We start from the raw sequence: 20,633 nt of genomic DNA, 5'->3' as shown, positions 1-20,633 counted from the left end.
ACCGGCCAGGCTTGGACAGTGGCTGAACTACAAGTGAGCAATCAGCCTCTGTCACTGTCACTGCCTGGCGGTAGCCTGAAGGTCAGGTAGAGAGAGCCAGATATGACCTTGGGGACACATCACACTTGTGTCCTCCAGACCCCAGCTTGCTTCATCCAAAACGATCACATCTGACCCCCTGGGCAGGAAGGGCCATCCCTGTTGGGCGATGGAGAAAACAGGACCACAGCCAGCAAAGGCCACACCAACACCTTCACCATCACAAAGTAGGCCATCACTTCATGGGGTTTGTGCTGGAAAGGCCAACATTCCCCAAACCGGCTTTCTCGGCTGCAAGGCTCCACACAGCGCTCCTGGCAGAGCAAGGCAGGGACACGCAGCGTTAGCCCCTTGCTGTTCAAGGGGGAGTCCCATGGACAACAGGCTCAGCTGGTCTCAAAGTGCCTCCCAGGCCCAGACACCTGCAGGCTCTTCGCACACAGGAGCAACGCAGTCCCGGCCTGGGCGGCACACCTGTGGGGCTGCTGAAACCCTGGAGGCCAAGAATCAGCACCTGTGGCCACTCGTCCTAGTACAGTGGGGCCTTGACTTACGAGTTTAATTCGTTCCGAGACCTTAAGGAGCTCGTTAACTCAAATTACTCTATCAACTCAATGCAAAGGCCGAGAGACAGCTGGTATCTCAAAAAACTCGTTAGTCGGGACACTCGTAAGTCAAGGCCCCACTGTATAGCTGAACTTCTGAGCAAGATGTGCTTGCAGTCTTTGGCACAGGCCACCCCCACACCCCGAGACCCCTCTCAGCAAGAAAAGCAAAGAGCCATGAGCTTTAGCAAAAATGTTTAATCTCTCCTTAATGTCTGTATTTACAAGTACTAAATCTGAAGAACAGTAAAATAGGGAATGACCGTGTATTTACACAACCTGTGGGCTGAGCGCCCCTTCAGCCACACTGCTCCTGGGAGAGGCAGTGCAGGGGCGGCTCAGGCCGCCAAGTGATTGCTCTTCTTTTGGGTGGGGGCCCTGTGGCGGTAAAGGACAGCTAATTGTGGGCTTCATCTTAAAAATATCTCTCTGTAAATATATCTATTCTAGCGTGTGTAGCACCAACATGAGCCATCACAACCAGAACTGGGAGAAGAACCAGGGCGGAGGCTCTCAGCAAGGTCAGACCAGGGAGGGTGGGAACATCTAGGGCCCTCCATCTTGGGGTGACCCTGGCTGCTCCGCCCTGGGCCAGGGAGTGCAGGGCAAGCTCGAGGTATATTGAGAGGCCGGGCTCCCAGACCAAGGCATGAGCCGTCCCCGGGCACTCCTGAGACAAGAGTGGGGAAGGCTGGAAGGGACAGCCGGGGGCAGGACAGGCCATAGCAGCAGTGCCTGGGACAGGACGGTGTCCCTGCACAGCACTCTGTGTTGTGGCCCAGACTCTCTGGGTCTGGGTCTGCACAGGGGACTTCACTGCAGAGTGGCACTCCATCTCCAGGCTCCTGCCAGGGCCCCACACCCCCCAGGCCAGTGCCAGAGCTCGGGATCAGAGCCCCTGGCAGGACAACGCTTGGGAGGTGGTGGTGCAGTGCCTGGGCCCAGCGCCTGGGGAGCTACAGAGTTCGGAGGACTGAGAGCCACTGACCAGAACTCAGAACCAAACTCCAAGACCTGGCGGGAAGGGAGGTGCGGGACCTGCTGCGCCGAGCAGCCAGCAGGCTTAGAATCAGCTTGATCAGCTCATATGTAAACAGATATTGCTAAAGTGCTTGCGCCTGACAGGTGTGCGCTATTAGGTGGGCCGCCCCTCCTCCCCCCCAGGAGCAGCCTCGGGAGGTGAGCGCGGGGCTGTCTGCAGGCTGGGAGGCCTCAGCAAGGTTGGAACTGGATTCTGAAGAGGGCAGAGCAGGGAACTGGAAGAACAGGGCTTCCACTGGAAGCCAGCATCCAGGGAAGACTTTGGAGGAAACAAGGTCCACACCCAGGCACAGCCAGGCAGCATCAGAGAGGAGCAGGGTGCACCCTGGGACTGGAATCCAGGCCAGAGCAGTGGCCACCAAAAAGCAAGCTTAATCTCTGACAGGTCTCAGCTCTGCCCCATGCTGGCCCAGGGACGAGCCCACACCGGCTGCACGTGTGTCAGACGGGCTGCCTGGGCTCTAGCTACTCATCCACGGCAGCAGGAGACAGAGCCCTGCTCATCACCCATGGGGCAGGTGAGGGGGAACCGTTTTCCCCGGTTCCAGTCAGGTTCTCAGGTTCCCTGCTGCTTCCCCACACAAGGGGCAGCCCTTAACCCATCTCCAAGGTGTGCAGCCTGGCCCATGCAGCTTAGCGGGGTCCTCAAGATGACGCTGGCCACAGTTAGCTGTCCCTTAAAGTCCATAGGAATCTTTAGTACCGTCAAAAAAGTGAACTTGAAGAGGGGGGCCGCTTGTCTGCTTTCACAAGTGACTAATTAAAAAACATTTAAAAAAGTGTCTAACATCTCTAGTATTCAACACTTGCAGTTTTAAAAAGATCAAGTCAGACTTAACGCTAGCACAGTCATGCAGGAACTCACAGCCCCTCGCCCTGGAAGCTGGGGGTGGGGGGCGCCAAGAAGTTCTCTCCTTTATACATCAAAACAAACAAAAAAAACAGGACAAACCACAGGTCGAGGGGTGGAGTGTTCCGCTCAGGGAATCTGGCCACTTGCTTCACGACCATTTGGTATTGCTTTCCCACTGCCTTAATTTTCTTATTCTAAATTGTTTGTAAAATTTCTCCTCCTCCAGTCAGCTATACAGGACCCCACTGGGGCTGGAGACTGAGGCTAGAGCCACATATATATATATATACATATATATATATATACACACACACACATATATATACTAATGTACAGGTTTTGTTTTAAAAATTTGTTCTCTCTTGCTCACTGAAGGCAGGGTGGACAGAGCCAACCACCAGGCCCTCTGGTCACTGTGTCCTGCTCCCAGCCAGGCCAGAGTATGACCCAGGACCCTGCCCTGTTCCTGGCCACCCCAACAGAGTGCAGGATTTCTTTGTTCCCCCTAAAGAACAAAAAATAGCCCCAGACGTCCCACTGCGTGTGAGGGGCCAGCATGCTGCTGAGATGCCAGACTGGAAGCCGCTGGAGGTGGATGTGGAGAGAGGGGGAGGCAGAGATGCAGGGAGGGAATCGGACGGTCGGGCTGCTCCCAGGAGCTCCACGCTGGAGAGCTGGCCCAGAGTGGATGCAGTGGAGGAATAAATAATGGGAATGTGCTCATGACTGGAGCTCCAGGCCCCAGTGGCCCCCAGAGGCACAGCCCTGAGGACACACGGGGAGTCGCTGAGTCCTTCTGGAATTCACCTGGGAGCCGGAGCGCTGCCTTCCTGCAGCCCCTCCACAGGAGGGAGCTGGGCCTCTCTCTGCGCGAGGTGCTCCTGCCTCCACCACAGAGCACGCGGTGAACCGGAGGATGGTGGTGTGGTGCAGCAGCTAGCGTGAGGGTGGCAGGCGGGTGGCAATAGTCCAGACTGACTTCAGCTCACCTTGGCCAGGCCTGGCATTTAGCCTCCCAGGCTGCCAGGCAGGCTTCAGCCCTTATACTCTGCCAGGGAAGCCGAGAAGGCTGACCCCCTCCAGCCCCTCTTCCTGGCCCTTCTGGCCTCGCCAGCCTGGCTTCGAGGAGACAACCAGATTGGCATCCCTCCTCCCAGAGGGCCCAGCCTTACACTCCAGGTCTTCAACAGTCACCGGCGTCTCCAAGGTCTCCAGCTGCAACCGGAATCCCCCTGCCCTGTGGCCAGCAGCTCTGGGCACGGAGGGTGCGGCAGGCACCGTCTCACCCACACCAGTAAGAACCAGGACCCCCAGCCAGGGGGGAGAGAGGCGGGGAGGACGCCGGCCTGCACGCCTGCCCCGAGCACACAGGCACTCGGCACACGTGGGGGAAGGCTGCCTCCAGGGACCTCCCAGCTTTGGCTGTCGTTGGAGGCCACCCCGTGGCCCTCTTACTAATCTCCCGTTGGGCAGTGGTGGCGGGTGGCTCAGCTGCTCAGGGCCATCGTGTCCACCACCTGCTCCAGCTTGCTCCGGAGCCGCTGCCGGCGAGCCTGCTCGTCCTTCTCCAGGGCCATCAGGATCTGCAGGGGCAGGCAGGGTGTTAGCGAGCCTGGCAGGCTCGCTAGGCTCACATGGGACCACCTCATAGAAGCTTGGAGGATTACACTCACTAAGCAAGTGGCATGGCAGGGGCTGGCGGGGCTCTGCAGCAGATACCTAATTCCATCCCTTCCACTGTGAGCTGAGGAACCTGGGTTTTGAACCTGGATCCCCAGGTGACTGGTATGAAGACTGAGTCTCCCTGCCCCCTGGTCACTATCCCTACACTCGACCCACAAAACACCAGCCCCAAACAGGGCTCTGGTCACAGCCAGTCCTTCATGTCCTCTTGGTGCAGTTCCCCGCCTGGCCACTGGGGACACGGACATGCCGCCACCCCCTGGAGGCCCTCCCTGCAGGGCAACTCAGCCTGTTGCTCCCAGCCCCCAGGAAGCAGGAGCACCCTAAGTCCACGCTCCGGTTCCCGCTGGTGCCTCAGCCTGCCAGCACGTTGTCGCCTCCCACCACCTGTTTCTCTGGCCCCTTACAGTGCAGCTCCGCAGAGAACCTCCAGCTTCTTTGTTCTCCCTCATGACCCCGAGGACAGGCTTTAGTCTCCAGCCCCTAGGCGGCATCTCCAGGTCGCCCAGGATCTGCTGCTTATCCTTCTCAGCCTCAGGACACCTGCCCAACCTCACTTCCGAATACCCAGCCCCAGGTCTGAGTCTCAGCCCGTCCTCTTCCTGCTCCGGACTCACCTCTAGGGCCATCTTGATGCTGCCGACCCCCACTCGCTAACCCTGGAGCCTGAGTCTCTCCGGAGTCCCAGCTCCACCTCCAACTTAAATGAAAGTCCAAGGCGGATTCCTTGGACTTTGCCACCTCCCGTAGCTCACTCCACCTTAAGTCTGGAGTCACACCCCATAGTCAGTCTGATCAGCAAGTCCTGATCCCTCCCTCCCATGGCCCAGCCCTTACATGGTCCCTGACTCCCCCTCCCCCTGGGCACCCGACAGTCAGATCACAGCTCTGTCTCCAAACCCTAATGGCCTGTCTCACAGGAAAGCCCAAGTTCCCCAAAGCCTGCACACCCAGCGCCAGGCCCCTTGCCTCAGCCTGGCCTACCTCTCCCCCTCCTCCTCTCAGCCTCCTGGCCTCCATGGCCCTGTAGCCAGGCCACTCTGGCCTCAGGGCCTTAGCAATGGCCATGCCCATCCTGCCTCTCCGGCCCTGTGTGCCCCAACCAATGCAGCCCACGAGTCAGTGCTCCTTCCTCAGGAAGCCCCAGCTCTGTGGAGCAGATGACAAGGAGCCCTGCTGCAGGCTCACTCCAGGTCAGCAGAAAATGCTAGAGGGAGGCTCTGGAGACGCCTGCTCAGGCCCATCAACCTTGTAACGCAAGCAGGTCAAACTCACAGCCCACATGCCTCATTCATTTAAGGAGGCATGTGGCCCGCCGGCCGCGAGTTTGACATGCTTGTTGTAATGGGTCCTTAAAGAACAGTCACTCACCAACCTGTCTTCTCCACTTTAGGAAGCCACTACAATCTGCTCCCCTGCTCCCCCAACCCCCCGTGCCCAGAAGCATGCTCCCTGGCCTGCTATAGCCCAGCTGGACCCTGCCAGGCCTGACGGACAATCAAACAGCACTGTATTCCTGCCTCAGCATGTGAGGTGGCCAATGGGCAAGCAGATCGGAGGAGGCAGGCACTGGATGCGGTTGGCAGAAGGGCCCTGGGGAGGGAGCCCTGCTTGGCAAGGCCTGGTGAAGGGCTGAGCAGGTGGTGTGAAGCAGGCGAACTTGGGCAAGGCTGGTGTGCTCACCTCATCCTTGTACTTGGTGATGTAGGAGTAGATCTCATGCAAGGCGCTCATGCTGTTGAACTGGCTCAGGTGTAGTCGTGACTGCTCGGCCAAGTATGCACTCATGTCCTGGTCGCTGATGGCAGGCATCTTGGCAATATCAGCATAGTACCTGCAGGCAGATGGCTGGTGCATGAGCCGGGTCCCAGCCCTCCACTACCGCCCACCCCCTGCACACTCGCCGCACCTCTCCACCCAGCTCTTATAGTTGGGGATGTCCTTGGCGTAGAGCAGTTTGTTGGAAGGCGAATCCTTGCCCAGCTTGTGCTCAGAGGTGGAGCAGGAGTCCATGAAGGTCTGGGCCACCACCGACAGGCAGGCATCCGTGATGCTGCTCTTGTGGATGTCGAACACAAACTGTGGATTCTTGATCACGTTCACCCAGAAGCGCAGGGGCAGGCTGTGTGGGCAGGTCAGATGCATGGTCAGTACCCCTCCCAGCCGACCTGGCTCTGACTCTCAGTGACCATGGATTTCCATGCAGATGGGGAAATTGAGGCCTAGAGAGGGGCGAGGATTCTCAGGAGGTGAGAGCTGTCTCCTGCCACCCGCACTCCGGGAGGACAGCCCTCCACATGGCCACAGGCTTACACATGCACTCACACACGATCACAAGCCTGCTTCTGCCCCAGAGGGGCTCCGGGGGACACATCCCACAGACATTTGACCTCTGTGCCCAAAATGCCACCCCTAAAACAGCCATACCTGGGCTACTTGTGGCTGTTTAAATTGAAATAAACAAAGTTAAAAATTCAGAAACTCAGCTGCAGAAGTCACATGTCAATGCTCAGTAGCCACACGGGTCTGACAGCCACCACTCTGGATCTAGAACATTCTGTCATTGCAGAGCATTCTCCTGGATGGTGCAAACCAGACGATGCTCCTTCCTTGGTGCCCCATGGAACCCCTCCAAGGCCCATGGGCAGCACAGGCCAAGCCCGAGGCCCAGGGCTGCATCCAGGCTTGGGAAGTGGCAGCATGTGGAGACCAGAGTGCTGCAAGGGGAAAGGCTACCAGGGATCAGAGGGGAAGAGGCCAGGGGCCCAGGAGCTTCTCGGAGATGGGCCAGATGCTGCAGGCACATGCTCAGGCTCAGGGAGACAAAAGCCAGACTGAGAAGTGGGTGCTGGGGGTGGAGTGCTGACTACCTGAGGGGGTGAGAGTCCCAAAGTGTTTGCTGTCACTACCACTGCTGTCCTCATCACTGCCAATGGCTGGCACAGGCCTGGTCCATCAACTTCATTTCTCACAAAAAGCCCACACTCACCCCTGCACAGAGCCATGTGTGCATACATGCAGGTTCCACAGCAAAGGGGCTCCTCCGAGCTGAAGCAGAGGCCATGCCCAGTGCCAGAGCTTGGGGGGCAGTGGAAGGCCCTCAGATGGGTGAATCAGGAAGGCCCACATGAAGAGGGTCTGACCATAGCAGGGAGAGAGCAAACCCAGGCCAGCCTTTCCCTTCATCCATCAGAACAGGGCACCCAGAGGACAGGCCTCTCGCAGCTGCTCAGCCCCCGCCTCCCTGGCTGTGCCCACCTGCCCAACTGCCAATCCCACTCCAAAGGTACCAGTTGCTCTTCCAGGTGTGGCGCACATCTGAGTCGTGTATCTGGTGCTGATCAGCCTGCTCGTCCAGGAAGTCGAACATATACTTGATGGCCAGTGGCAGGGCCGAGCCCCGGTGTGCCGTGCTAAAGATGGTCTCAAACAGGTCATCCACAAACTTCTGCAGCGTACCCTGCAGGCAGGAAAGGCACAGAGCTCCAGGGCACCACCGGCAGCCCCTCAGCTCCTTGGTGACCTGGGCAGCTGGCTGTGCTGCGCCCACGTCCCCACCGCCTGCCCATCCAGGCCTACCTTGGTGGCCAGCAACCGCGTCAGGTAGATCTCTGAGACCATCTTGCTGCCACGGTCACCCTCCCGCTGGTCCAGGTGGTCGTGGTTCTTGACCAGGTGCCACAGCTTGGTGCCGCTCTCCAGGTCAGGTGTGATCATGGGTGTGCGTGAGCGCAGGCTGTCGGGGCTGCTGGCTGTGCGTAGCATGCTCTCTGCAGGCACCACACAGTCAGCTGGCAGGCCCACTGCCTCCAGCACCCACACCCTGCCCTGGCCCTGGCTGGGCAGCCTCGGACCAGAAGCTCCTCTGTCTGAGCCTCAGTTTCCACTTCTGAAAACTAGGGTCCTCAGCCCCCACTCCCTGGGTTGTGAGGGACAGAGGATGACATGTTGTGTATGGGTGTGTGCTACAGGGAAAAGGTGAAGCCTCCAAACTGAGGGAAAGGCTGTGTCCAAGTGATGGCCCGTGATGTGCCCCTTCTGACCTCGGCATGGCCCTGCCGCAGAAGGGCCCAGGGGAGGCGTGCTCTCCAGGCCAGTGAGCCCTGCCCGCTGCCCCACCCGACCTCTCACCATATCTGCTCAGGGACTTAGTGAAGGTGGACGAGTTGGAGATGTTGTAGGCCGATGTCTGTTTGGGCACCAGAGCCACTGAGGACCCATCCGTCACCTGTGGGCAGAGGGCCGGGAGACTCATGACCCACCGCTGGGAGCTGTGGTGACACCTCTAGTCCTTCCCAGTGCTGTGCTGGAGGCCAGTAACCTCACCACTCTGAGCCCCAGTCAGGTGGCAGGCCCACTGCACCCAGCACCCACACCCTGCCCTTTCCCACTGCAAAGGGGCTCCTCTGAGCTGGAGCAGAGGCCATGCCCAGTCCCAGAGCACGGGAGGCAGTGGATGCCCCTCAGATGGGTGAGTGGCCAAGGCCACGTGAAGAGGGACTGACCATAGCAGGGAGAGAGCAAACCCAGGCTAGCCTTTGGTAACCTCCAGATGAGCCCAGTGGGACTGGGAAGGTAATACATGTGACCCATGTCCCTCTTTTTGCCAACATCTGCCGCCTATACACCACCAGGGGCTGGCCACCAGCTTCTGCACTGCCTTGGAGACTGAGGAGAGGCTGCCATGGCCCGAGGGTGGGAGGTGCAGGGTCACCTGATAATGAGCCAGAGTATTCAGCCTCTTCCAGTCGTTGTCAATCTTGGTGGTGACATCCTCATCCTGCAGGATGATCCGCGCCATGCGGCCCTGGCGCCACTCTGAGGGGAGGAAACGGCGGGGGTGGGGCCGCGGCAGATGCCTCACCTCCCCCTTTCCTTGGTCTCCCTCTCAGCCCCAGGGGCACTTAGTGCACAGCCTCCTCCCTGCTCCCTCCCAGCAGCTCGCAGCCTGGCTCAGAGCAGGAAGCATGTGCCCCAGCGGCAGCTGTCCCGCCCCAGGCAGCCGACCCCCACATAACACCGGCCTTTGGGCTCTAGGAAGCTCTTCCAACCCCTCAGCCTGGCACTGAAGGCCTCCATGGTGGTGCCCCCGCCTCTCCAGCCACATCTATGGTGGGACTCCCTAGTCCCAGGCCTGCTGCTCCTCCTCTGCCACCCCTCTCAGCTCTGTGGGTACCCCTACATGCCCAGCTCATGAGCCACAGTGCCACTCCCTGCCCCAACTCTGATGGCCCACTGTCCTCCTCCAGTAAATGGGAACCCCAATCCCTGACTCTTACCTGGACAGGGTGGCCCTCTCAGTGTACTCCCTGATTCCATCCTCAACCCCACCTGCCTCCACCCTGCCCTGCCCACATCCAGAGCTGTTGGAATTACATCCCTTCCCTCAAGCCCTCACACCCCTCCACAGCCTCTAGCACCCTCCACCAGCAGCCAGTGCCTGGCCTGGAACAAGAGGCCCTGCTTGAACTTCTCCAGCCCCTAAACCCAACTCCTTGCACACCTTGGGAGGCGCCACCTTGGCAGGCCCATTGCTCAGAACCTCAGCACGGCCACACTGCCAAATAGCATGGAGCCCCTCCCTCACTCACCCAGGTCCATGTCCCCCGTCTTGGGCCGCTGGGAGTAAGGCACACCCTTGTACACAGCGTCCAGCAGCTTCTCCTTGACCTGTGTCACTGTGTCGCAGTTTAGTCCCTTCACTGGCACCTCAGGTGCGTTCTCATTCTCAGGGTTCACACAGTTCAGGGTCTGGGGGCAAGAAGGGGGCAGCATCAGCACTCACCTCTCAGGGAGGCCTGTGGGAGGGCACGGGAGGGGCAGGGCAGGACGCTGGGCCTGCGCTCACCAGCATCTTGTAGTCGATCTGCTGCCGGATCAGCTTGTCCTCACTCAGGGAGTAGCGGGCCTCGCCCGTGATGGCGTCGATGGGGCCCTTCTCCATCTGCTGCTTGATGGCGCAGTACAGCATAAACAGGGGCTCCCCTGCGCACTCCTGTGGCAGCAGGTGAGTGAGCAGTCAGGCTGCAGCCAGGACCCCAGGGGCTTCCAGCCCTGCCCACCCGCCCCACCCTCCCGGTGCCTCTGCACCATTCCCGCAAGGAGAAATCAGCAACGTTTTCAAATTCTTCTAAGAAGGCACATAGAACCCTGGTTCCAGAGCCCAACAAAGACTGTGCAAGAGAGTAAGTTAAGCAGACCCCCTGCCCCTGTGAATGTTGACGTGAAAACCGCAACGCGACCTTAGGAAAGAGTGTCACGAGTACAGCAGAAAACGCGATGTGGCCACGTGGGCTTCATGACAAGGAAGACTAAAGCCCTGAGTCCCCCCAGCTCGGGCCTCAGCGGGTCCACTGCCCCAATCCCTAGCCAATGCCCTAGCACCCCACTTGCTGGAGCCTGAAGTGCCAACACTGTACTCTGGCCCCCCATGGACCATGACATGGGCAACCGTGTGCCATAGAGAACTTGGTATGACCTTGATTTGTTGGCTGTCAAGGGCCCTCCTGGCTGGGACCCCGCCACTGCAGTTAGAGGGCTACCCCACTCCGTTACTTGTGAGGTGCGGATGCACCGACACAGGGCAGTTCAACAGCACTGAGGGGCACAGAAGTCCAGAGCCACGGTGCTGTGGGGCGGCCTCTGGGCATTCTGTGAGGGTCTGCTCTGCTCCCACCCTGACCAGCTACCACCTCGCAGCCACGAAAGCTATCTCCTGCTCTTCCAACCACCTAGTGTCCCACCTCAGGGCCTGGGCACTGCTGTCCCTGCAGCCAGCAATCTCTCCTCAGGTCTTTACTGGCCCTTCTGGACTCCACCCAATCTACCTTCTCAGAACAGCTCCCGCTGACCACCAGGCCAAAGCTGCAGGCCCTCATCACCATCAGGGCCCTGCTACAACCTCTGGCTGCTGTTGCCCTGTGAGGCCCTCTCCCAGCTGGAGTGGAAGCTGCCTGAGGGCCAGAGCACAGCCGGCTCACCCACATTCCATCCTAACACCTAGCCCGGCGCCTGTGTATGCCTGTGCTCTAGGCACTGCTGGACAACAGATGCCATGAGTGAAAAGAGTTGTCGAAGGAAGAGGCTCATGTCCTTACAGCAAAGGGAAGAAAGCCAACATCAGAGCTCACCCGTCCTGTTTGCCCTGGGCTGGCCCTGACTGCGAGAGCCACGCCTCAAGGGACCTGACTTCCTGTGCCCCTTGCACAGGTAAGGCCCGAGTGTGGGCACAGGCTCCAGCATTGCCTTAGCCCCCGATGGGTGGAGTTCAGAAGTGTGCTCCAAGAAGGCAGCATCCTGGCCACCCCACCCCCTCCGTCACACAAGCAGCAGCTCTGCCCCATACCAGATGCTCTGGGCACCTTGTTAGCATCTGCAATAATTAAAGAAACAGCCCCAGACTCTCCGACATGCCTACCTCTAAATTATGTTTCATTTGCAAACTTGACTTCATTAAGTCAGCTGGGAAGAAGGCAAGAATGGGTGCAGATTAGGATGCAGTGCCATTAATAGCGGCCTCTTCCTGCAAACCCCATCCGAAGGGAGTGGCTGGGGGACAGACCAAGCACCCGCCCAAGGCTCCTCCCCTGCTTGCACCACGCAGAGGAGAAAGGGGTATTTCTAAAAGTCAGAAGGAAGAGGTTATTGGCCCAGGGTTACACAGTGACTAAGGGAAGCCAGGATTCTAACCCAGATCCATCTACCTCTAACGTACCTAGTCCTCAAATGCCAAGTGTCCTCAGAGGGCGCAGGCTGAGCCGGCTATCTATTCCTGGCCCAGCCAGCAGGCTCCCCAGTGCTGGCTCTAACCGCTCTTGCAAAACCTGCCCAGATGGGGCAAAGTAGGAACGGAAGATCTAAGGCCAGGAGACAGGAAGGCCCAGAACCCAAGGCCTCATCTAGTCCTACCCTCCTTGGGGCTCAGTTTCCTATAAAGTGAGGGAAAAGGATGTCCTCAAATGCCTCCCAGCCCCAGCTCTGAACATGCAGAAACTACCAATGAATTTTCAAGTACAAAGATAATACAAATATAGTCTATTCTATAAATGATGTTAGGACAAGTGTTTCTCCACTTTGGAGGGGGGAGGGGGAATCAAGTGGGAGCCTACCTCACAGAGTACACAAATAAAAATCAATTCTATGAACAATACAGGAGTTATATAAAATGGAAACTTTGTATTAAAAAAAAAACCTGTATAAAATACTGGAAGAAATAACTCTAAAAAAGCAATTAAGGATAAAAAAAGACATTAAAGAAATAAAAGTGGCCAATCAAAAAAGGATGCCCAAGTTATTAGAGAAACAGTAATTAAAGCAACAAGCTGGCAAAGATGAAAAAGAAAGCTGATGAAGTAGGTGTTATCCAAGGCCTGGGTAAGATTCTCAAATACTGAATCGGTGCAACCCTTTTTTGCAGGACAACTTGGCAGCATATATTCCAATAAAAAATGAACATGCCCGATCAACTACAATCATCGTTCTGGATATCCACTTCAGCATGAACACGCAAAGATCACTGATCAGCATGCTGGCCGCAGTGCAGGGCACGGAGAGGAAAAAGGCAAGCTCTCCTACCACCTCCGGCAGCGCAGCACTCACACTGGGAACATTATGCAACTGTTAACAAGAAGGAAAACCGGCCCTGACCAGTTTGGCTCAGTGGATAGAGCGTTGGCCTGCGGACTGAAGGGTCCCGGGTTCGATTCCAGTCAAGGGCATGTACCTTGGTTGCGGGCACATCCCCAGTGGGGAGTGTGCAGGAGGCAGCTGATCGATGTTTCTCTCTCATCGATGTTTCTAACTCTCTATCCCTCTCCCTTCCTCTCTGTAAAATATCAATAAAATATATTTAAAAAAAAGAAGGAAAACACCTCTGCCCGAGGAGGGGGAGCACAGTGCAGTGCAAAGTGTATGGTCCTAAAACGGAAAGGGCCTGTAGGGAAGAAAAGGTACAACACCAGGGTTTCTTACTAGACGCCATTTATAGATATTTGCTTCCCAGTTCAGGACCCAGCATGGGAGGACACACATCCCCAGAACGGGAGGGGGAGGGGGAGGGGGAGGGGGGAAAGGCTCAGCCCTTTACACTCACTCTGTGCTGTCTAGGTATGCTAAAATGAACATGGGTTACTTTTCTAATTCAATTTTTGTTTGTTTCTTAAAAACAGTAAAGAATGACAGGGATTTGGGATGTTTAAAAACAATTTATGGCACACTAAAAAGAAATGAACTTTCAAGCCATGGGAAGACATGGAGGAACCTCAAGTGCATATTACTACATGAAAGAGGAGTCTGAAAAGGCTACATACTGCATGCTTCCAACTACAGGACGTACTGGAAAAGACAAAACTGTGGAGACAGGGAGGTATCAGTGGGTGCTAGGTGAAGAGGTGGCGCACAGGCATCTCGGGCAGTGAAGTTACTAATACTGTACTGGTGGGTGCAGGTCACTACCATTTGTCCAAAACCAATCGTGTCGCACCCAGGGTGAACCCTCACGTTAACTATGGCCTTTGGGGGATGTTATTTTAACTCAGGTTCATCAATTGTGACCAATGCACCACTCTGGTGGAGGATGTAATAGTGGGGAGGCTGTAAGAGGGCACGTGATACATGGGAAATCTCTGTCATTTCTGCTTGATTTTGCTGTGAAACTAAAATTGTTCTAAAAAGTGTACCAAGTCAAAGTATGGACCAATGGAGAAAAAAGCTGTTATCACGAGAATTTTTTATTTATTTATATGAAATGGAGATGTTAACTAACCTTACCTTTGTGGTAATCATTTCCCAATATATGTAAATCAAACCCTTATGTTGCATACCTTAAACTTATACAGTGATATATGTCAATTATTTCTTACTAAAACCGAAAAAAAAAAAAAAATAATACAGTGCACTTATCCCTCAGTACTGCCGGTAACTGGTTCCAGGACCTCCCCCATAGCAAACTCCGCAGATGCTCAAGTCCCTTATATAAAGTGGCATAATATCTGCATATAATCTACAGACATCCTCCCATTTACTTTAAATAACCTCCAGATTACTTATAATACCTAACACAATGTAAATGCTGTGGAAATAGTTTTATACTGTATTGTTTAGGGAATAACGACAAGAAAAGTCTGTACCTAATCCAGTGTAGATACAACCATCATAGGCCTAACTACATAGTAACACGTCAGTAACAATGTAACATCTTTTTTCCTGAATATTTTTGATCTGTGGTTGGTTGAATCCATGGATATAGGACCTGCAGACACAGAGGAGTGACCGTATACATTGAAAAAACCAAAACAGTTGTGGCACAGTCAGTGGCCAGCTAATGCAGACAGGGGGAGCCTGAGCCAGTGCCGGGTATCCCTCCAGCAGAACCAAAGGGCTCTGGGCCAATTCCTCCTGCCCAGCACCGCACATATCCATATCGTGAGGGGTAAACATGATTTGGGAGTAGGGGGGTGCTCTGAGCAGATCAAAGCACACCCTGCTCAGCTTCTTCCATGGAACCCCATAAGGGTGAGCCAGTCAGCTTGGCCTGTGCTCCCAACACTGCCTTCCCACTCCCTTGGCCAGCCCTGGCCTCCTCTCCTCCATCCGATACCTGACCCGACCCTCCATGAAGTAGCCCCACCCTCGAGCCCACAGCACGGCTTCCTGATAGCAGCACCCACTCAACCGCTCTGCCTTCAACCCCCTGTGCCGGCCCCACTTGCCTACCTCCTGTAGCCTGACCCTCCACCTGGCATCCCACAGCACACACCCAATCCAGGCCTCGGACTGGATTTGTCAAGCTGGGGCCCCTTTCTCTGCCTGAGGAGCCTCAGGAGCAGACGGGTCGATGAAGCTAAGGCAGCTCAGACCCAGTGGCTCGTGTCCTCTAAACCTGCTTCTCTTGGCTTCCAGAGTGCAATTCAATGAGCGTGTAAATACATCACCGTCTCACAGAATTTTACAGGAAATGCACAACTTTTCCTGAGGCTCCCAGCTCAACACAACAAGAACCCCAGCATTTCCTGGACACTCTCCACAGGCCTGGATTTTCCCAGATGAGCCCTGCACAGCCTGTCTCCCTGTCCACACAGTACCTCACCCCCACCTCAGAGCTGTCGCTCCCTCTGCCTTGCTAAGCAACTCCTTCCCTTCCTTCCTCAAACCTCACCCACCCCTTGACATCTGCCCCCTTTTCATGTGTCCCGATTCCCATTTACCCTCTTCCCAGCCAGGCAGGACTCTGCTCTGGGCACCTCTAAGCCACCAGGGCCTGGGCCCAACAGCATTCTGAGTGAAGGGCTGAAGGCCCCCTTGGGTGTCCCTTATTCAGTAAGGACACAGGAAACGGAGGTCCATGGCTAAGAAGCAACCACGCGGATATTCAGGCCACTAGGCTCCACTGCCCATCATGCTGGCCATCTGCAGAATGTCTACAGAGGTCAGAGAAATGAGCGGAACACGTATGAACATACACCTGGGCACAGAGGTCAGAGAAATGAGCGGAACACGTATGAACATACACCCCAGGCTTGGCCTGGGGCCCACTGTCCCCACCTTGTGAGTGTCTGCCAAGCCTTCAGATTTTAAGGGAAACCAGATACCTGGGTCTGAGCGATCTCCCACTCTCTACATGCAGCCACACCAGATCCACCTGGACCCACGTCTGGCCCGGGGCTGCAGTCTGTGCCCTCTGCCTCCACCCCTTCTGAGGACGGTCTCGGGTCAGGGCCTGTCTCCTAGCGGGGAGGGACGCTCCCAAGCCTGAACCGAGGCTTGTTTGTGCAGCCTCTCCCCACAATGAGAGCCATCAGGAGGCCCCAGGTGTCTCCCCAGGCTGGCCCAGCGCTGGGTGCTGGACACATGGACTCCCCTGCCAGGTTGTCCCCCCTCATCTTTAGCTCCAAGCCATGGGTACAGTGCAGAGACCTGGGCCTGTATTCAAACTCCAGCTCAGCCGCACACTAGCTGTGAGGCCCAAGACAGCTTGCCTCAGAGCTGGGGTGTCCACTCCTGCCTTGGTGGCTGCGTGAGGGCTGGACAGCCTCATGGAGACAGGAGAGGGGCCAATGGGTGCATGTCCTGCGGGAGTCCACTCTGAGCCACTCTGGGCTGAGACTGTGCATCTCTGGCCTCCTTTTTTCCTCACACCCATTCATCTGTCCCCAACACCCTCTTGTCGTTCTCTCCTCCCCAGCCCACCTACCTTGAGGAATTTGTACAAAAGGAAGGTGAACCAGTTGGTCAGCATCTTCTCTGCTACTGACTCGGTCCTGGAGAGAGACAGAGGCAGGGTGACATAACTTCCGCTGCCAGGCCCACACAATATGCCCACCCCACCATCACCCCTTCCTACAGCACTAAAGGCACTTGTGGGCTGGGGAGCTGTGGTGGAGACCCCAGCCCTCAGCCCCAGAGAAGGCCTCTGAGCATGACTCAGGCCCGACACTGATGGCCCCAGAGTGGAGCTCCATGCCCCACACACCAGGTCACCACGACCAGTATCTGGCCAGGGAAGCCAGAGCTCCCCCAGAGCCGCGACAGTGACGCCCGGCCAAGCTCCCAGGCCTCGGGGTCTGCAGGTGGAGGTGTGGGCTCACCGCCGCAGCAGCAGCTTGGGGTGGTTCTTGCTCTCGAGGTTCTTCTCAATGAGGTCGGACAGCAGCTGCTTGAGCACGCCCGTGGCGTACTCCATCTCGCCCTGCAGAGCCGTCATGATGAGCGAGGCCACGTTCCCACGGTCGCGCATGGAGAAGCTGCGTTGGGCCTCCAGCGTGCGGATAAAGGTCAGCAGGAAGTGCTTCTTGGTCAGCAGCTGCCCAAAGAGTGTCAGTGATTTCTCCACATTGGCCTGTACCTGGGAGGACAGGAGCTTGCTCAGACCCACAGCAGGGTACCCAGTACTGTCATGGAGGGGAGGGGCAGGGCAGGGCCAGAGGGCAGGGCAAGGCCACAGAGCAGGCCTCAGAGGCAGGTGACATCCTGACAGGTGTCCAGGCCTCAACAGAATGGATGTAGCCTGGCAGCTGCCTGAGATACCCACTCCAGACAGAGACCCAGGCATACCAGTGTCAGTGAGGGGTGTAGAATGAGGGCCTGCTACTGCCACCATCTAGCAGTTTGGAAGGAGAACAACCCAACACCCCATCTGCTGGGCACTCACTCTCCTCTTGCCACAACCATCAACCCAGAAACCACCCTCCCCACTTCATGGAAGATGCCTGAAGTCCAGTGGGGGAAGAGGCTTATTGGGGCCACATGGCATGGAGGTGGGAAAAGAGGTGGGATGCAGGCATGGCTGGTTCTCTTATCTGTACCAAGGCTTGTCAGGCAGAGGCCACCAGTGACACCTGGTTCCCAGCTCAGTCAGACAGATGGCAGGTCCCAAGAAGAACACACAGTCACAGCTATGAAAGCAGCTGGACCAGCACAGCAGATAGCAACATCAGAAGAGAGACCTGACAGAGGACATGGAGCTCCCAACATGCAGCAATCCCAGGGAATGCCTGGGCTCAAGCCAGAGTGACAGGAAATCTTTCAGGTTCAGTCTAAGAGGAAACATCCCACCAATGGAACCGCACAGGTGAGCAGGCCCCCAACATGCAAGGTGTGCAGAGAAGGGATGCCCTTGGCTAGAGAACACGACAGAACTGATCTGCAGAGCCCTGGCTATTCCCAGCTAAGAACTGGGCTCCTGGCCTGCCTGGGAGGCCCCTAAAGATGTGTTGTGCCAACAGCCAGGACTCTGACATCTTCAGAGAAAGCCCAGCTCTGACGGCCTCCATGCTTCCTCGGTCACGCGTTCCTGCCCCAACAGCCACAAGAATTTCAGCTGGGCACTCACACCTCCCAGCATACATTGGCTGGGCTCCTGCCCAGTGAAGCTTGGCATTCGGAACCACCCAGGAGAGAGACCAGGTGAGCTGTAGGGTGTATGAGACGGACTAGAGGGCTCCACAAAAGCAAGGCAGCCCCAAGGAGCCCAGTCACTGGGATGGTTTGCTGGATTGTGACTCTCCCACCCCAGACCCCTTCCTGACCTTCCTCCTTGCTTCCCCGCTCCTCTCCCTACAGGCTCAAGCCATCCATCAGGACCCTCCAGCTGCCCACCAGCACCCCAGGAGCCCCTCGGGTGGATGCGGGATGAGCCCCGGCCAGCAGCCCACCTCCATCTCCTTGAGCACTGGGTGGTCCTCAATCCCGGGGAAGAGCACCCGCATGGCGTATGTCCTGTAGTCGAGGAAGGGGATGCCAGCACCATCCAGGTCATTGGTCAGCTCGTGGATGTCCGTCTGCAGCTCTGCAAAGGCTATGGCCAGACCAGGAATCAAGGCAGGTGCCCCACTGGCCTCCCGGCTCCCTGACCCCCACTCAGGGCCAGGCTTAGACACTGGCTCTGCCGCTCACTGGTTGGGTGACCTTAGGAAAGTACTGCACCTGCCTATGCCTCAGTTTCCCTGGTACTAACACAGGGACAAAATCCCTTTGTTTCTCTGGGTCATCACAGGATTAGCCAAGATGAGAGCATAAAGGTACTGGACAAGGCCCAGGTACATGGAGCTCCCAACATGCAGCAATACCAGAGAATGCCTGGGCCCAAGACAGGCATTCACCCCTCATACTGCACACTGGCATGTGGGGGTGGAGTAACAATGGGTGTCAGCTCTTTTGCCACCTGAGAGAGCACCAACCGCCCACCCTGGTTCCCCTGGACTCAGCCGCCTGGAAAGAGAAGGGGTATGTCCAGATGAGGGAGATGGTGGGCAGCAGAGGTGCCAGGACCCAGGGGCTGTGCAAGCTCCCCAGCCCTCCACCCTGACAGCCACCAAATGCACAGCTCAGGCCTGCAGGCTGCTACACTGCCCACCCACTCCAGGCGGCTCTGCCTCTCTCAGAAACAAGGCAGGCAGGTGCAGGCCCTAACGGAAATATTCCAGAGGTGTGAGGTATTGACCCTGCAGCAGCCCAAGGGATGAGCTATCTGATCAGGAGACAGAGGAGTGCCTGGCAGGCTCTGAGCAACAGCTGGCAAGTTTAACTAAGAGCCGGGCCTTCATCTCTTCAGCACGGCTGCCGGGCGTCTGTTTAAATCTACCTGGCTGCCCTGGGGTGCCCACCAGCTATTGCACCTACACACGCTGGCAGATTAAGGCTTCATGCACACCCGCCTCAGTGGGCAGCCGTCCGTGCTCCAGTAGAGGTTCCCGCCTGCAGAACTCCCCTCTGGTCTCCGCACACCTGCTTATGTCCCATCAGTGGCAGGCAGGTCTGTCGGGGAGTGAGGAGGCTCCCAGGACTGGCAGGGTACTCGGCAAAGGGATACCTTGGTCCCATTCAAGTTAACAACCTGATGACAGGCTCATTATGACCTCGAGGCCCTTAGGCCCATCCTAACACTTAGCTCCTTTTCTTCATTCACATTTAGGAACACTGCTAGTGTCTGCCTTCTAGAACTGTGAGCATTCACTAGCCAGTATCAGCAAAATGCTACGGTTGTGCCTAGCACCTCACAAACATCCAATAACATGATTATCACCAGCGCTGCTGTTCACCCTCCTAACACCCCCAGCTCCTTAAATGTTGCTCAGAGACATGCACAGAGCTCGAGACCATGAGTGGGTAGGGGCTGGCCTGTTGCTGGGGACCTAGCCCTGAGGCACCATCTCATACCCAGCCAGGGAAGCCAGCCATCATGGGCCAAGGCACATGCATGGTAGCTGAACCTAACCCTCAAGTGACCACTGTACAGCCCATTGCCCATGGCCCCAGCCCCCACTTCCCTGCTGCCAGTACTAGGTCCTACCCACCAAGCCAGCAGTGCTACCCTCAACTCTGCCAGGGATGAGCCATGGCACCTCGAGCACACTGGCCTTCCTGTGAAGCATCAGGAAGAGACAGGAAGCCCATGTGGATGCCCTCTGTTCCAGCTTGCTGACCCGCTAGCCACTGCTCACACAATTCCGACATCTGTGGCCTCTGCCTCCAGAACTCCCCCCCCCTCCCCCCGCTTCTCTGGACCACCTTCACCTGCCCTTGGGGTCCACCCACTTTCCATCAGGGGCCTCAGAGTCACAGGCTTGGGGAGCACGTGACCAGGTATGACATCAGGAATTGGCCAGAGTTGGGCACAGCAGGGAAGCTAAGCTCACCCACTATGGCCATCTTGTCACCACAGGAAGTGAGGAGCCCCAAGACGAAGAGATTCCTGACAGGCTTACATTCCGGAAGCCAGCGTACTCTGCACTTCCCCAACAGAAGCCAGTCAGAGCTGATTTCTGCCATTCACACCCAGGGTCAAGACGTACACATGCCCATCCTCAGAGGACTATAGCCTGACTCCCTGAGAAAGGGCTCCTCAAGGACAAAAGCCACCCCAGGCCAGGGTCTGCATGTGCTGAGGGATAAAGAAAAGGCCTACTCAGCACGAT

The 20,633-nt window shown here is 56.7% G+C and overlaps 1 protein-coding gene across 3 annotated transcripts in view; it reads right to left on the bottom strand.

Moving 5' to 3' along the window:
• Nucleotides 1-827: 827 nt before the first annotated feature.
• Nucleotides 828-20,633, bottom strand: part of PLXNA1 (plexin A1) — a 53,147-nt gene continuing 33,341 nt past the window's right edge. For all 3 annotated transcript variants that reach the window (XM_059706766.1, XM_059706764.1, XM_059706765.1), the window contains exons 21-32: nt 18,372-18,514; nt 16,806-17,062; nt 16,412-16,478; nt 10,070-10,216; nt 9,813-9,972; nt 8,936-9,039; nt 8,353-8,449; nt 7,801-7,991; nt 7,512-7,681; nt 6,131-6,343; nt 5,905-6,055; nt 828-4,121 (exon numbers count right to left, since the gene is read on the bottom strand). In XM_059706766.1, coding sequence (XP_059562749.1) covers nt 4,026-4,121; nt 5,905-6,055; nt 6,131-6,343; nt 7,512-7,681; nt 7,801-7,991; nt 8,353-8,449; nt 8,936-9,039; nt 9,813-9,972; nt 10,070-10,216; nt 16,412-16,478; nt 16,806-17,062; nt 18,372-18,514 — 1,796 coding nt within the window. In that variant the 3' untranslated portion in view covers nt 828-4,025. The remainder of the gene's footprint in view (nt 4,122-5,904; nt 6,056-6,130; nt 6,344-7,511; nt 7,682-7,800; nt 7,992-8,352; nt 8,450-8,935; nt 9,040-9,812; nt 9,973-10,069; nt 10,217-16,411; nt 16,479-16,805; nt 17,063-18,371; nt 18,515-20,633) is intronic.

The sequence above is a fragment of the Myotis daubentonii genome, chromosome 8 (assembly GCF_963259705.1).
Source record: "Myotis daubentonii chromosome 8, mMyoDau2.1, whole genome shotgun sequence".
Lineage (NCBI taxonomy): Eukaryota > Metazoa > Chordata > Mammalia > Chiroptera > Vespertilionidae > Myotis > Myotis daubentonii.
The sequence above is the reverse complement of the archived record's forward strand: the minus strand, read 5'-3'. Positions and strand labels throughout refer to the sequence as shown.